The following is a 14,456-nucleotide window of genomic DNA, read 5'->3' on the forward strand; positions in this document are numbered from 1 at the left end:
ATTTTGTTGAAGAGAAGGTTAAAGGGCTGCCCAGCTGCAACCTCAAAGTGGATCCCACACAGCAGGAAAAATATCATAGAGGTAATTTTTGAAATAAAACTATTGGAAGACCCAATGATGGGAAGCTGACATCATGCAAAAGCTACACTACAAGCAAGATTCCAGTCTTGATTATGAACATGTGAGGAAGACATGCAGTAGTTTCTTTATGATTTCAAAACAAGATTTGATCTTTAAAAAAAAAAACATGGTCTATTTAAATATAACTATTGTATTTGAAATAGAAGATAATTCCAGAATATACTGGTTTATGCAGTGGAACTGAGGAGATTGCTACATTGGTCCCATCTGTCCTCAAAATACCTGATTTACTGAATGCATTTTCTCTGACATTACACTGTACAGTCATAATGCAGTTATTTCAGTCTGATTTTTTTTTCTTCTGTCTTCTGTTATGTCTTGTTTGCCCTGCTGGCTTTGCATTTTTTTTATTTCTTTTTTGTTGCATTTATTTACTTATTTGTTTTGCATGTGTTTGTGATTTTTTTATTGGTTGGTTGTCTTTTTGTGTTGTTTTCGTTTGGTTTGGTTTGTTTCTTTCTTTCTTTTGCTCCAGGAATTGGCCAAGGGGTTCCAGTGGTGGCCCTTATTGTGGAAGGAGGTCCCAATGTCATCTCCATTGTTCTGGAGTACCTGCGAGACACTCCCCCTGTTCCCGTTGTGATATGTGATGGCAGTGGCCGAGCATCTGACATCCTTGCCTTTGGCCACAAATATTCTGAAGAAGGAGGGTAAGTAATTTCATGACATATGTTCTTTCTCTATCCACAGGTTCAATTCCGCGGTAAAGCGGAGCACAGGAAATTATTAACAATATTGCACAGAAGCAACACCTCCCTCACATGGCCATTTCCATCTTTGATATGGGTGAAATGCTGAAGGTATTCAGAACATAACAAAATGAGCCTTAAAACAAGCCTCATCTCTGAGTCTGCTCTGCTTCAGGCTGGAGAGTCCCAACTCCCTCAACCTTTCCTCATGTATGAGGTGATCCAGTCCCTTCATCATCTTAGTGGCCCTGCTCAGACAGGAACAGCTACTCCAGCCCTGGAGAAAGCTACTCTGCAGCGTGTCACCACCATACAGGAGATTGTTTATGAAGGAAAAAATTAATCTGAGGACCCCTTCTTTGCACCCTCTTGCAGAAGTTTGGCTGTGCTCTTGGTCTGTTTCTTGGAGAGGTCTTTCCCAGGCACCAGTTAATAAGGACTTGGCCCTGCCTCATAAGGGATCAGCTTTAAATAAGGCTACAGGCATCCTAGATCAGCAGAGTAGCAGCATTTCCATTAGAAAATGCTGAAACTTTCTTGGTCCACAGCCTTGTGGCTGCCCTAACCTGTTCCTTACCTGACAGCCACAAGCACCCTCAAAGGCTTTCCAGGTGTTCAGCAATGATCATGGACCTTTCCTCTCAGAAGTTCCCAAATCATAATTCAGTCTGATGCCCAGACTGGAAAATAACAAATAAAGAGAAGATTTAACAATTTAAAAATTTAAATCTGTAAACATTGAGCTCTAGACCAAGCAGTATTATGTCTTTTAGAACTGAATGTGATCATGAACTCACTCAATCTGAAACTCCTACTGGAAACAGATCGTTTTCCACAAATGCTTAAATCCATTTTATATTCAGGTTCATGCTTAGTACAGCATTGCATCTGTGATACATAAGAATGTGGCAGGTTTCACTGAATCTTTGAGAAGTTGTTTCACTGTTTTCAGTGACCTCACTGATAACACTTCACATAACCTTATTCAAATATGCTTTATCCTTGTATTTGTTATGTACATCTACCTTGTCTGTGTTCTGATGTCACCATAAAAAAATACAGGAGGAGACTTAGTTAATGTATTTGAATATATAAATGTGGCTTGTATGAAAGGCCTTTTACAAGGACCTGTAGTGACAGGACAAGGGGCAATGATTTTAAACTGAAAGAGGGTAGCTTTAGACTGGATATAAGTAAGATATTCTTCACTGTGAGTGTGTTGAGGGAATGGCATGGACTGCCGAGAGAATTCCATCCCTGGAATTGTTCCTGGCCATGTTGGATGGAGGTCTGAGGAACTTGGTTCAGTGAAATGTGCCCCTGCCCATGGCAGGGACATTGAAATTGGATGATCCTTAAAGATCCCCTCCAACCCAGACCATTCTATGATTCCGTGAATTTATGATGCTGTGGTTCTATTTCATCATCACAAACTCCTGCCTGTGGAAAAGGCAAGTTATAGTATCAATAGAGGCAGAACATGCAATTTCTTACCTGAAAATCTCGTATCTGGCTTTGTGAAAGGTATTATTCTATCTTACTATGGGTCTTGTAATGTGGGCGATGTGGGGGTCCCATTCCGGATTGTTTCCTGCAACATTATCGACCAACAAAATTACTCATTTTTTTCTGCTCACTTTGCACTAAATAGAATGCACAAACTATGAAATTTGCCAGACTAGCTAGTGGAAATTTCTGTGTGTTCATCCTGGTTCAGAAAACATCAGTCTGGCATGCAGTGATATTTTTAATAATACAAGAAGTAAAACACCAATACTATTATATTCATTAAAATATTTTATCCAAATGCATTAGACTTCAGCTCTAAATTGGATCCATTTTCCCCATCTCTAGCCTATGTTTGAGTTGTGCTTAGCACTATGAGGAGAATACCAAAAAATTGCCATGTTAACTGAATTCAGCTAACAACTTTTTCTTTTGGATATAATCTAAGTAGTTTATACAAAACTGTGTTTATTAAACTCTAAATCAAGGTAGTACATCTAAGTTGCATGCAAAATTTAATTCTGCAGTCACTGTGTAATCAGACTATTAAATCAAAAGCCTATTTTAATTCTGGCCACCTGTCAGAAGCAAGGTGTTCTCTGAGACACAGCATATCTTCCAGCTGCTATGGACTGGGTATCTAATTTAAATAATTCAAAACTTAGATCAGTAATGGCAGAAACAAACTCACTTGCGTGTTTATATTATTATGCTTATTTTGCACAATCTTAAATTCTGACTCACAGCAGCCCAACAAAGATTAATTTTCTACACATAAAAATGTGTGTGTGTGTCTACTAAGCACTGCTGTGAGTTCTGTGAGCTTTTAAGTTAATTTGAAAGCTTGTTTCCATGGGGAAAATAACTATGTCTGGAAATAACAGAGAAAAAATACATCTCTCTCCTTGAGTTTTGATCAGTGCCAATCCATCCATTTAAAGAAATCCTTTAGTGCATTGAGCGGTTGCCTATCTGCCCAACAGGTCCTTTTGTATTGGGTTTCAAAGAATGGTGTTGTGCCAGCCCTTCCTCCTTGTTAATTATTCTTCCTAGAACATTCCACATAGCAGAAAAATTAACGATTTCTTATATTAATGGAGATGTGGTACAATGCCAATGCCTGTGCATCTTTGAAAGGACAGGAGACAAGCTTCAATCTGTCTTTTTAAGGCCTAATTGTAGGCTTTTCTCATGACAAGGCAGACATTTCACTCTCATAGGACAGTCCTTGGGTAGGAGTTTTCACTGTGAGAGCAGCCTCAGTGGAGGAGGCTGCCAGCAGGGCCCAGAGCTGTGCCCGTGCTGCCTGGCGGGAGGAGCTGCTTGCCGCTCTGCGAGGCACCACAAGTGGGTGAAGCACACTCGGAACGAAAGACTTCTTTGGGACAAAATCAGTTTGGGGGTCTCATTGTCTCATCTCTCTCATTGAAGTTTCAGGAGAAGGTAAGGCACATATGCAGTTGTCCACATGTGCAGCTGAATTTTTAGTATTACAAGTGTCAGATGCACAGAGCTAACACAGGGGGAGGGTTTAAGTTTATTGGGACTTTATTATCAGAAACTAAATTTTGGTTCCTTGGTCTGGAAAAGTCTGTAACAGAGTTTTAAAAATTCAATAGGTGGCTATATTTCAGTACAAGTAAATAAAATACTCAGAAGTAATTTAGTAAAGTTGAGTAAATTCCTGGTACCTTTTACATTTTAATGACAAACAAGCTATGTCCACAGTATATCTTAAATAAGAAGGCATCTTAAATGCAACATTCCCCATGTGGTAAATTGGTAGAATTATTTGGCCGCTTTTCACTATTGGCCTTGATTTAAAGGTCAGGATTTTCAGGCCCTGAAGCACTTATTTTTTCTTTTACTTGAAAATATGATGAACAGCATTGAGGGGTGAGAACATAAGATCAATCATAAAATTGTAAATTTAGTCTCTACTAAGCCCTAAGTGAATATCTTCATTGGTAGTAAATCTCCTTCACGTACAGCTGGAGTATTTTAGATTGTATAATCAAGGATGCATGCCTTTTCATTTCATTTACCTGCATAAAAGCAGAAGCTGAAAGTAAAACAAATGCAAATTGCAACTTTATAGGAATGTTTTGAAGCTTCTAAATCTCAGAGATTTTTTTTCTTTATTAAATACTGAATTTAAAATCAGAGAAATGAAACACTAGGTTAGAATTTATGTCACTTCTTAGAAAAATATTTCCTTACTGAATGAGAAATTACTTGCAGTATTGGAATGCAGTCTCCAAGTTGAAATTATAGCTCATTAACTACTCTATCAGTTCTACTCCTGCAAGCAAGAGTTCAATTTAATGCCATAAAAATTTACTTCTTGCCTAATGTTTGCAAGGAAATATCAAACATTCTCTGTGCTTAAAATGAGCATCCTCATATGAGAACCATTAAAGTTTGCCTTTGGACTGATCTTCCTCTGGATCCACGGTGGCATAGTTTTAGGGTTCAAACCTGAAGAAGATTATTTAAATCCCTTTTTGCTTATAGGCAAAATACAGGAATTTTTCTCTTTGAGCAAAAGGGATCATAATGTATGATATGGTTCTTCAGTATCCCCCATGGTCTGTACCACATCACCGGGAATCATTGACCCAAATTGTATCTGAATTAATTTGTAAAATTATTTTCACATTGCATATTTTTATAACATGACTTTTCTCTTGTAAAAAAGTACTTTGCAAATCAAAACTGGGACACAAGAAAGTCAATTTGTTGACCTTGGGAGGGTCAATATATTCATCTCTCTTTTGGTGAAGAAACAGCCATTCAATAAACTGTGGTCAGGGAAAAATGATGTAGAACAACTACCAGTGAAGGTCTGCAGTGAAAAGCTGATTCCTCGTAAAAGCACACAGAAATCATCCATGTTTGAATACAGTGAAGGAATAATTACATAAAATTTATTTTATTACAAATAATAATATAATAATAATTTATTTCTTACAAATAATTTATTTTCTGTCTTTTCACAAACAATGATATGCAAAATGTGTGAATTTGAAAATGTGTAAGCCAGCCCCGCAAAGCTGCACACTTATTTGTAATCCAGTGGAAAAAAATATGAGTAGAGCACCCTTCTTACGTAAGGTGTGATTGTCTAGAGTGCAAATTATAATTAAAACATTAAATCCCCTAAGGTTCCTAAAAGGAAGGGCAGGGAATACTTTTCATATCCCACTGATATTTTATGGATATATTTACCTTATCTTGGGAAAAAAATACTTCAAAAATGAAGAGTAAGAAACCAATTATGCGCAATTCATTAAGTGAAGTGCATTATTTAAAGACATTTCAAAGCATTTTGAGAACAATACATTTTTAAAAATCTATGATGGAGTTGCATTTTGAAAGTGGGCTAGTGCATAATCTTTTTAACTCTCTAGTACATTGCACAATTCCAGTACTAAAAATCTTTGAGGAAAAAGAAAGTTAAACAAGTTAGTTGGTGGGCTACATGCCAGATCTTTCTCCAATGATCACTAAAAAATCATATGCCAGGAGTTTGAAAGATTAAGTGAAATGTCTCTTATCTCCTCATCAGTCTTCTGCATCAACCAAAGCAATGAAGAAGGTTTTGCTTTACTGTTTAATCATCCAGTATGTCTTGGACAGAAACAGAGTATAGCCTTTTTTACTTTGTCAGTTCAGGTTTTTGAAGTGGCCTCTCCTGATTGATCCTAAACAATAAATCATAGTAAGATAGAAAATTTTCGATTGGAAGGCTTCTTTAGAGGTCATCAAATCTGACTCCCCTGCCCTGGGCAAGCTCATTTTCAAGTAGATCAGGTTGTACAGAGTCCTCTCTGACCTGACCCCGAACATTGACAGGGATGGGGCACCTACCAGCTCTCTGGGACACCTCTTTCACTGTTCTATCATTGTTGTGAACAATCTTGGTGTAAGCGTCTTTTTATTTATACCTAATCTAAATCAACACTCTTTTAGTTTTAAAAACATTGTTCTTGTTCTATTACAACAGGCTCTGCTCCTATGTCTGTCCCCATCTTCCTTACAGGCACCCTACAAGTGCTCAAAGGCTTTAATAATGTTTCCTCAGAGCCTTCATTTCTCCAGGCTGAACTTCCTCAACTCTTTCAGCCTTTCCTTTCAGGAGAGGTGCTCCAGTCATTTGATCAACAGCAAAGCCTCCTCTGGACCTGCTCAAGCAGGTCCATGTCCTTCCTGTGCTGGGGATCCCAGAGCTGGATGCAGCACTGCACTGGATTCTCATCAGAGCAGAGCAGGGGGACAGAATCCTCTTCCTTGCCCTGCTTCCCCACAGGGCTTTGGATGCAGCTCAGGACATTATTGTTTTACTGGGCTGTGAGTGCACACTGTGGGCTCTTGTCCAGCCCTTCCCACAGCAGGGCCCCAAGTCCTTCTCCAGAGGGCTGTTTGTGATCTGTTCATCCCTCAGCCTGTGCTGCTCTTGGGTGCTGCCCCAACACAGGTGCAGGCCTTTGCACTTGGCCTTGGGGAGTTGTCAGATACCTCAGCCTTTTCTTTGTACATCACTGTCAGTTTGTAAGCCTTGCTTACCAGATGGGGTAAATGCTTTCTTCAGCCTTCCTTTTCTCACTGACATACTTGTAGAAACCCATCCTGTTATTCTTATTCCTTGCCAAGTTCAGCTTCCTCTTTGTCTTGGCTTTCCTCACCCCATCCTGCATAATTGGCCTGTGTCCCTAAACTCTGCCCAGGTTACCTGTACCTTTTTCACTGATGGTGCATTTACTGGTTTTCTTTTTAGTTTAACCAGCAGATCTCCACTCCTCTGTGGTGATCTCTTGCCTTCCTTGCCCTACTTCTTTCACGTGGGGATGGTTCATTCTTGTGCTGTATAGAAAGTGTCCTTAGAAATATGCCAGCTCTGTTCTGGTCCTTGAGGGCAATTTCCCAGGGCAGCTCTGCTGCCCAGAGAGCCACTTCCCAGCAGGTCCTATTGACTAACTCCTTGAACCCATTCAAGAGTTTTTTCTTAAAATTCAAGATCCTGACTTTTCTGGAAAGCCATACAGTTCAGTTCTGATAATCTGATGTGTCAAAACTATGGTTGGCATCTTCTGAAAACAAACAAACAAGCAAATAAAACATACCCACACACTCTTAGATGAGAATTATGAGTAAATTTTGGTTCTGAAAATAAATGTAAATGTATATCGCTTTACTTTAGATGACAGATTTTTGACATTAGCTACCTAAATTCCATCAGCAACCTAGAATCTCTGGGAAAGAAGAAAAAACTGAATAGATCTGGACTGGTAGGATAATGGGCGTGTCTTATACATTTATGGAATGAAAGAATAGTTTCAAATTACATGAGGAAGAAAAAGAACAGGTTATACATTTTTTTTGTAGTACATTTTGTTTAGGCAGGAGCAGGACTCTTTCCATGTCAAGTAAGTGGAATTCAGAGAATCGTGCCATCAAAATTCCCCAGAGAGGATTTTACTGGCATGTTGCAAAATATTTTTAGAACTGAAGCCTACTAGAAAGTTGATAAAAACTGACACTATTCAGTCTCTGCTGACTTTGATGGAAGTCATAAGTGTAGTGTTTCAGTCTGGTAAAGTGGGCCTATCTCTTTTTCTGAATCTAAAACTAGGATTCCTTGCTTTTAAAAAGCATGGATTCAAGGTGTGTGTGTAAGAAATGGAGTGGTGTTTGCAAAGGAGATAAGTCATCCCCCCACCTGCAAGTCACAGTAGTTTTGCTCACAGTACTCTGTGAAATTGCTTGTTCAACACAAATTGGATTTCGTGTCTGCCTCATAGATTTAGTCTTTAATAGCATGGAACAATTTGTGTTTGTCCTGGCTGGACTACACAATTGGGAACTTTGATTTCTTCTAACATAATTTGATACCTTCTAACATTTATAGACTCCCAAGGAATAAAAGTGATACATTCTTGATATAACTGATTTCAGTGCAAACAAAGCTATGATTACTTTCCTGGAAAGATTGCTGTTTTGTTTATGTTTCTGATTATAATCACTTCAAGTTTTTGACCTCAAAAAGACATTGAATAGACTTGATGTAGATTTGCAGACCAAGAAGATGTTAAAGAAAAACATTTAGTGAGGGTAGAAAACTGCATAAATCAAATTATGACTACAGGAAGTTTCTTAGCAGCAGTACTTCAACAGATGTTTTACCCTGTAGTTAAGGAAACACGTATTGATTTTTTGGGTTTTTAAAATGCTGCATCTTCCACATGAAGTTTGCTTTTCATGCTGCTTAAACTGATGCTATTATAGAGTTTCTGAGAGCTTTAATTCAAGAAAGAAAAGTGATGGTTGCTGAGGACACAATTCTGCTTTCACTCAATGCAACTTTCTTTTGCTTTCTGTGTGAGTTGGCCTGAAAGAGAGACAATTTCTGAAATGAAATTTCAGATTTGGATTCTACACATTTTTTAAGGAAAACTAGATTATTATAAGAAAGTGGGATGGTTTACATTCCAGAAACTTTGGAAATGTTTTCTGAAATTTTTAATTTGAGATTCTTCCAAGTCCGTGTATTTTTTCATATAATTTTCCTGCTCTTTCCTACATTTTACTTTCATATGTCGTTTCCAAGGAAATCAATTATTTATATGAAAATATAAATAACTCTTTCGGTTCTCCAGGTGATGTTTTTAGGAAACTTGTTCATTGTGAATAATGTCTTTTTTCTTTCTTCATTTGAAGGGTGGAAAATTGTATAGTTCTGGTCTACTTATAAATACAGTGATAGCACCATTTTGTTTAAATTTGATTAAAGCAAATTTCCAACACCTTCTTTTCAAGAGCCTAAAATCAAAATTTATATATATATATTTATATCATTTATGACCTACTAGCCTGCAACTCAAAGTATATTAGTGCTTGTCCGGGTATCAGTCTTTCCAAGCTGATTCTCTTTAGCACAGAGTCCTACATTTCTTCTTGTATTTTTGACATCATGTTTCATGTCCCCATGTGCTTGCAACATCCTTGCTCCTGTACAGGAGGTCAGGTTATCTCTCTTATAATTCCCTCACAGCAAATCCTCTGCTGCCACCTCCAGTGCTGTCCACCAAGAGGGCTGGAAGTTGTAACTCATCACGTGTGGCCTTTTTGTGAGGGAGGCAGGTCGTGCTCCAGGGAAGGAGTGTGCTTACATGCTGCCTAATGCATGAGCAGTAGATGCAGGGGTGCTACCTCTCCAGCATCCCAGGAAATAGGACATCCAGGGGCCAGACTGCTCCCGGATGAAAACAGGAAGTGCAGAGGAAGACTTACTTCTCAGAGGGAGTCTGTGATAAAGTAGAAGACAACAGAAGAAGCCAGGCATGGAAAGAACAGTGATCTGTCCACACATCATGGTCTAAAATCCCATGTAAACTCATTTTAATCCAAACACACTGACATATGCCTTCCAGCCTTCTTTTTGAAGCCAAAGTTCAATTCAACAGGAATATTTACTGCCAAAATCAAATTAATGTGTTAGAGAACATATGCATTTCATATATCAGATCTTCTGTATACTTCCATGCACTTCTTTCCAATTCCCATTTGTTGTCTTTTCTAACAACATGTCTGCTGCAGGTATAAAGACTAATATAAGATAATGAAATCAGATTTGAAAATCAGTGGTGTAATGAATATCCTGCAGTCTCATTTGTGCCTCTTCACTGCAGTAGTACAGGCACCATTAGCCAACAGTATGCAAAATGAAGAATTTGGTCATTGTTCTCCCAAAGCAGCTGCCCTAAGCTAACAATGGCTTTTAGCTACCTGATATTTCTCTGCAGTTGCTGCAGGACTAAATATGTTTTTATCTTCTGGCTTAAAGTATGAGACATGAAGATTCTCTGATTTTCACTCCACTGGATGACTTATCCCATAAAATATTTCAATATAGCTAATTTAAAACACTGAGATATCATTTTTAAGTGAGAAAACTGCTGTAGTATAGAAGTATCAAAGGATATATGTTCTAAATTAAATCCCACTATTTTGTAATTTTGACACTGAGAACTGAAATGTTTCACCTAGAAAACTCCTGAGAAATAGGCTTTTTTTAATGAAGAGGAAGGCAGTACTTATATTTCATATACTATTACTATTTATTTCTACTGTTAGGCCACTTTTTGCAAGCACTGGCCTTAGCATTGAGGAGGAATATAAAATGGGTTCTCTTGAGCTTCAGAAAGATCAACATGGCCAAACAAAAGGTTTTATTTGAGTGGAGTGAGAAACAGAGAAATTTGGTTTTTTGCTTATGAGGTCTTGTGTAGCATCAGTAGTGAGTGAGTTGACGTTCAAACTAAAATCAAAACCACTGACAACAAAAATGTTTCCAGTTTCATAAAATTAATTACAAGTTGAATTTTTCTAATTCACTGATGGAAGGGAGTCTTCAGTTCACTTAAAAGTGTTGGTCTCCCTCAAATTCAGACTGTCAGTGTGGTTCTTGTTTTTGTTAGGAAATCCCACTGAGATGATAGTTTGAATGACCTTCTGTCATGCAATATGTGGGAACTGGTATGAAAACTTTGTAGATGAGGGACCTCAGCACAATCAACATTTTCTCTTAGAACAGTGTTTTCCAATTTATCTCTTATGGTTTCAGCAATTCCTGATCTTGAAATCTGCCCAAAACAACCTCCAGTGATCTGTTGACTCTTATTTGTTTGACCTTTGTCCCTGAAAACAGTTGAAATGAAGTTATAGTGTTCACTCATGACTGTTTTTTTACTTAATCTTTTCTTTTTAAATTTCAGACTGATCAACGAGTCTTTGAGGGACCAGTTGCTAGTTACCATCCAGAAGACTTTCACATACACCCGAACCCAGGCACAGCACCTCTTCATTATCCTCATGGAGTGCATGAAGAAGAAGGAGCTGGTATGTTGAGTTCAATGCATTGTTTTGATCAAGTCTTTTATGTGCCTGTTGGAAGGTATCATAAATCTGATCTCTGTTTTCCAGACTCTAAAGTGATATCATGCTGACTTTTGTTTACTCAATATTTTTGCATTTAAAGTGACTAATGCAACAGATCTGTTCCCTTTTGTAAATTCCTCTATGTTTCATCTGACAACATAGAATGTAGCTAGTAGGATATGGATATTACTATTTTTCAGTCATCCTCAGGCACATCATGACTACAGTTCTACTTCATGTGACTACAGAAAGCAGAAAAGGCATAATTATGCATCTGTCCCTGGGATTGTATTTTAAAGACGCTGTAGAGTTGCAGAGGTATCAGGAGGGCTCTTACCTTACTGTGGAGATACATGACTTGAAAGGAAAGCAGCTTTTCTCTGAGGTTCATGTACTGCAGTAGCAAGGCTACCCTTGAACACATCCTTGTATTCTCTTGAAGAGTACAAGATCTTTCAACAGTTTCTTGGAGATCAACAGGGCTGCTTTTTCAGAAATATTTTTGAAGAAAAAGCACATTGAAAAAATTTGCGATTCAAATTTTTATCTGTCACAAACTGACTGGAGATTTCATCTGTTACAAACTGACTGGACAGACATGCTTAAATTTTATAACTTAATCTGTCTTCTAAGGTTTGGGATTGGTTCACATCACAGCTTCTGGGAACTCCAGGTTGATGATAATGCTGTAAAGTGAATTTTCTGTAACATTTCTGATCCACTGATCAGAAAGAGTGATTTTTTTTTAGGGCAACAGCATTAATTATTTTGTGGCCATTTCAGTAGTAGTAGTAACAATAGTAGTAGTAGTAGTAGTAGTAGTAGTAGTAGTAGTAGTAGTAGCAGCAATAGTAGCAATAATAATATATAATTTTAGTAAAAATAGCACCTACTTGTAAACCACTGTTCTACATATAGACATAAAAAGCATACCTATAGATAGAAGATAAAATAAAAGAATGAGGAAGAGAGGGAGGAAGGGAGAGATGAATACAAAGGCAGGAACAAAAGTGGAATAACAGATAGAAAGCAGAGCAGATGTTGAATTATCTAGACTAGAAAAATGCAATTCTTGATTACTCCAGACATCTAAGTCCAGAAAAGGTTGTCAAGCTTTGAACAAACCCTGCTACTGAAAAATAACTGAAGACTTCTGTTCACAGTACTCACATTAAGATTTTTAGTCCAAGCAAGGCTGTGCATTTGTTACAGGTTTTTTTGCAGATATGCAAAATCTGGATTCTCACTGACATTCTGTCATGCAACATCTGTATATGCAACACTGACATTCTCCACCTACTAATCTTGTGAAGAGCTATTAGTCAGGAGATGGTGTGCCCAAAATTAAGTATTCTGAACTTGAATTTGTAACACTAGCCTAACTATCTGTAAATATAATACAGTAGAACAGTTGTTTCTGTCTAGTACCTAAGTTGTACTCAGGTAATTCTAACATCGGTATGCTAGGAAGATTTTATGTCTCAGGTGTGGTTGCTAGGCTAGTGGTGTCCTGTAAGACTCACAGCCTCCTGTATGTGTGTAAAAGAAAGGTGGTGCTCATGGTGCTGAAGGCAGCTTAACCAGAGGAAATGGATGACCTTGGGGTTGTGAACTACTTCCAGGGGTGAGTGGTGACTTCAAAGATGTCCTTTGTTCCTGCAAAGCTAGATGCTTCACATTGCCACATCTGTCCCAGCTTTTGTCCTTCCTCAAGCTTGACCCTCTGATTTGGTTGTTGCCTTAAGGAAAAACACTGCTTGATGAGCTGACGTTCATTAGTCTGATCAACTCCTCAAAAAATAGAAGGAAGATACAACATATTGTCTCAGAGAGCTCAGCAGCAGATAGATTGATCTAGCTATTTTCTCTATGTTAGTGGTCAGTGTGCCTGCCTATCTGATTCTGTAGCTGCTGGATTGATAGAGAACAAAGTAGATAGTGCAGGAGAGGCTTGTCCTATTTCTGTGTGCCACTAAATAATTGAGTGTAAACAGGGTGCAGCCAGGAAGATGCTCGTGAAGTACATCAATACAGATGAATCACAGATGAAAAAAACGAACATAAAATGCAAGTAACAAATGCAAGGAACAAAAAGCTTTCTTGGAAATAATTGTTCCTTCTCTACCTGCTTAAAATGTGTGAAAAGTCTGGCATCAGTTACATAAATCTGATGCAAGTGTTGTAGCCAGGGAAAAAACATAATCATAGCAAAAATTACCTCTTTTCTCAGATCATGAGATTTTTCAAGCTCTGACATATTGGATCTCATTCTTAAATAATGATCTCTGAATTGTACACCCAGAAAGCATTATTATTATTATTATTATTATTATTATTATTATTATTATTATTATTATTATTATTATTTATAATTATAATTATAATAAGTGTATGTTCCATTTACTTGACTAAGTTTAAATTTTTTGTTGAATTAAAGCTGAAGTACACACGATGCATGATAAATTGAGGCCCTAGAAGGGGAGTGATCTAGGTGTGTTAGATTTGCAAGATAGAACAATTTTAACTTCTCAATTCAATGAATAATTTTTATGAAATTACGTACTTATCTGAGTTGACATTACAAGCATCACAGAAATGGATTTGGACCAAGGTGCTTAATGTGGGCTAAGGTACAAAAATCTATTTAAAATGAAGTAGACTACCCATGTCTGTGTACATATAGCTGTAGATTACAAGGGTAGGATACTATTTTATAGCTTATTTATGGAGATTCTCTACTGTCATATTTACATGTAATTCTTTTAAAAAGATTCTGCCAAGACCTATTTTATCCTAAAATAAGAGCATGAGGGGTCACCAAAGCTAAGTAGTCAGAAAGCAGGTTAGGAGACTTCACTTCAAGCCATCCCTGAAAAACACATTGTGTTGGGTAATAGCTCAGAAGTCTGTTTTCAGCTTTCAAAGGAGTATTTACTTCTGTCTCAATAAAAAAAAAATTAGTATTTTCCCTTAAAGATAGTAAATCTGGTGTCTGAGTTTTCTGGCAAATACAGGCTGCTCTACTCTTTTGGGAGCACTTCATTTTGCAGCTAGGACTGGCATGTTGCTGGAGTGCTTTTTTCACAAATCATTATGTGAATTTCTCAAAGTCAATTTTCCAGCGACCTGCATGGGTCTGTCTGTGGAGCTTCATTGGGCAGCCACTGGGAAAGGCCACTTTGT

At 37.7% G+C, this 14,456-nt stretch overlaps 1 protein-coding gene across 4 annotated transcripts in view; it reads left to right on the forward strand.

The window, feature by feature from the left end:
* Positions 1–14,456, forward strand: part of TRPM3 (transient receptor potential cation channel subfamily M member 3) — a 385,746-nt gene that overhangs the window by 286,171 nt on the left and 85,119 nt on the right. For 3 of the 4 annotated variants that reach the window (XM_036402688.2, XM_036402689.2, XM_036402690.2), the window contains exons 7-8: positions 617–791; positions 11,111–11,234. In XM_036402688.2, the coding sequence (XP_036258581.1) occupies positions 617–791; positions 11,111–11,234 (299 nt within the window). Of the gene's footprint in view, positions 1–616; positions 796–11,110; positions 11,235–14,456 lie in introns of those variants that run through there. The other variant, XM_036402691.2, reaches the window with a different exon arrangement.

Source organism: Molothrus ater, chromosome Z, assembly GCF_012460135.2.
Source record: "Molothrus ater isolate BHLD 08-10-18 breed brown headed cowbird chromosome Z, BPBGC_Mater_1.1, whole genome shotgun sequence".
NCBI classification, from domain to species: Eukaryota; Metazoa; Chordata; class Aves; order Passeriformes; family Icteridae; genus Molothrus; species Molothrus ater.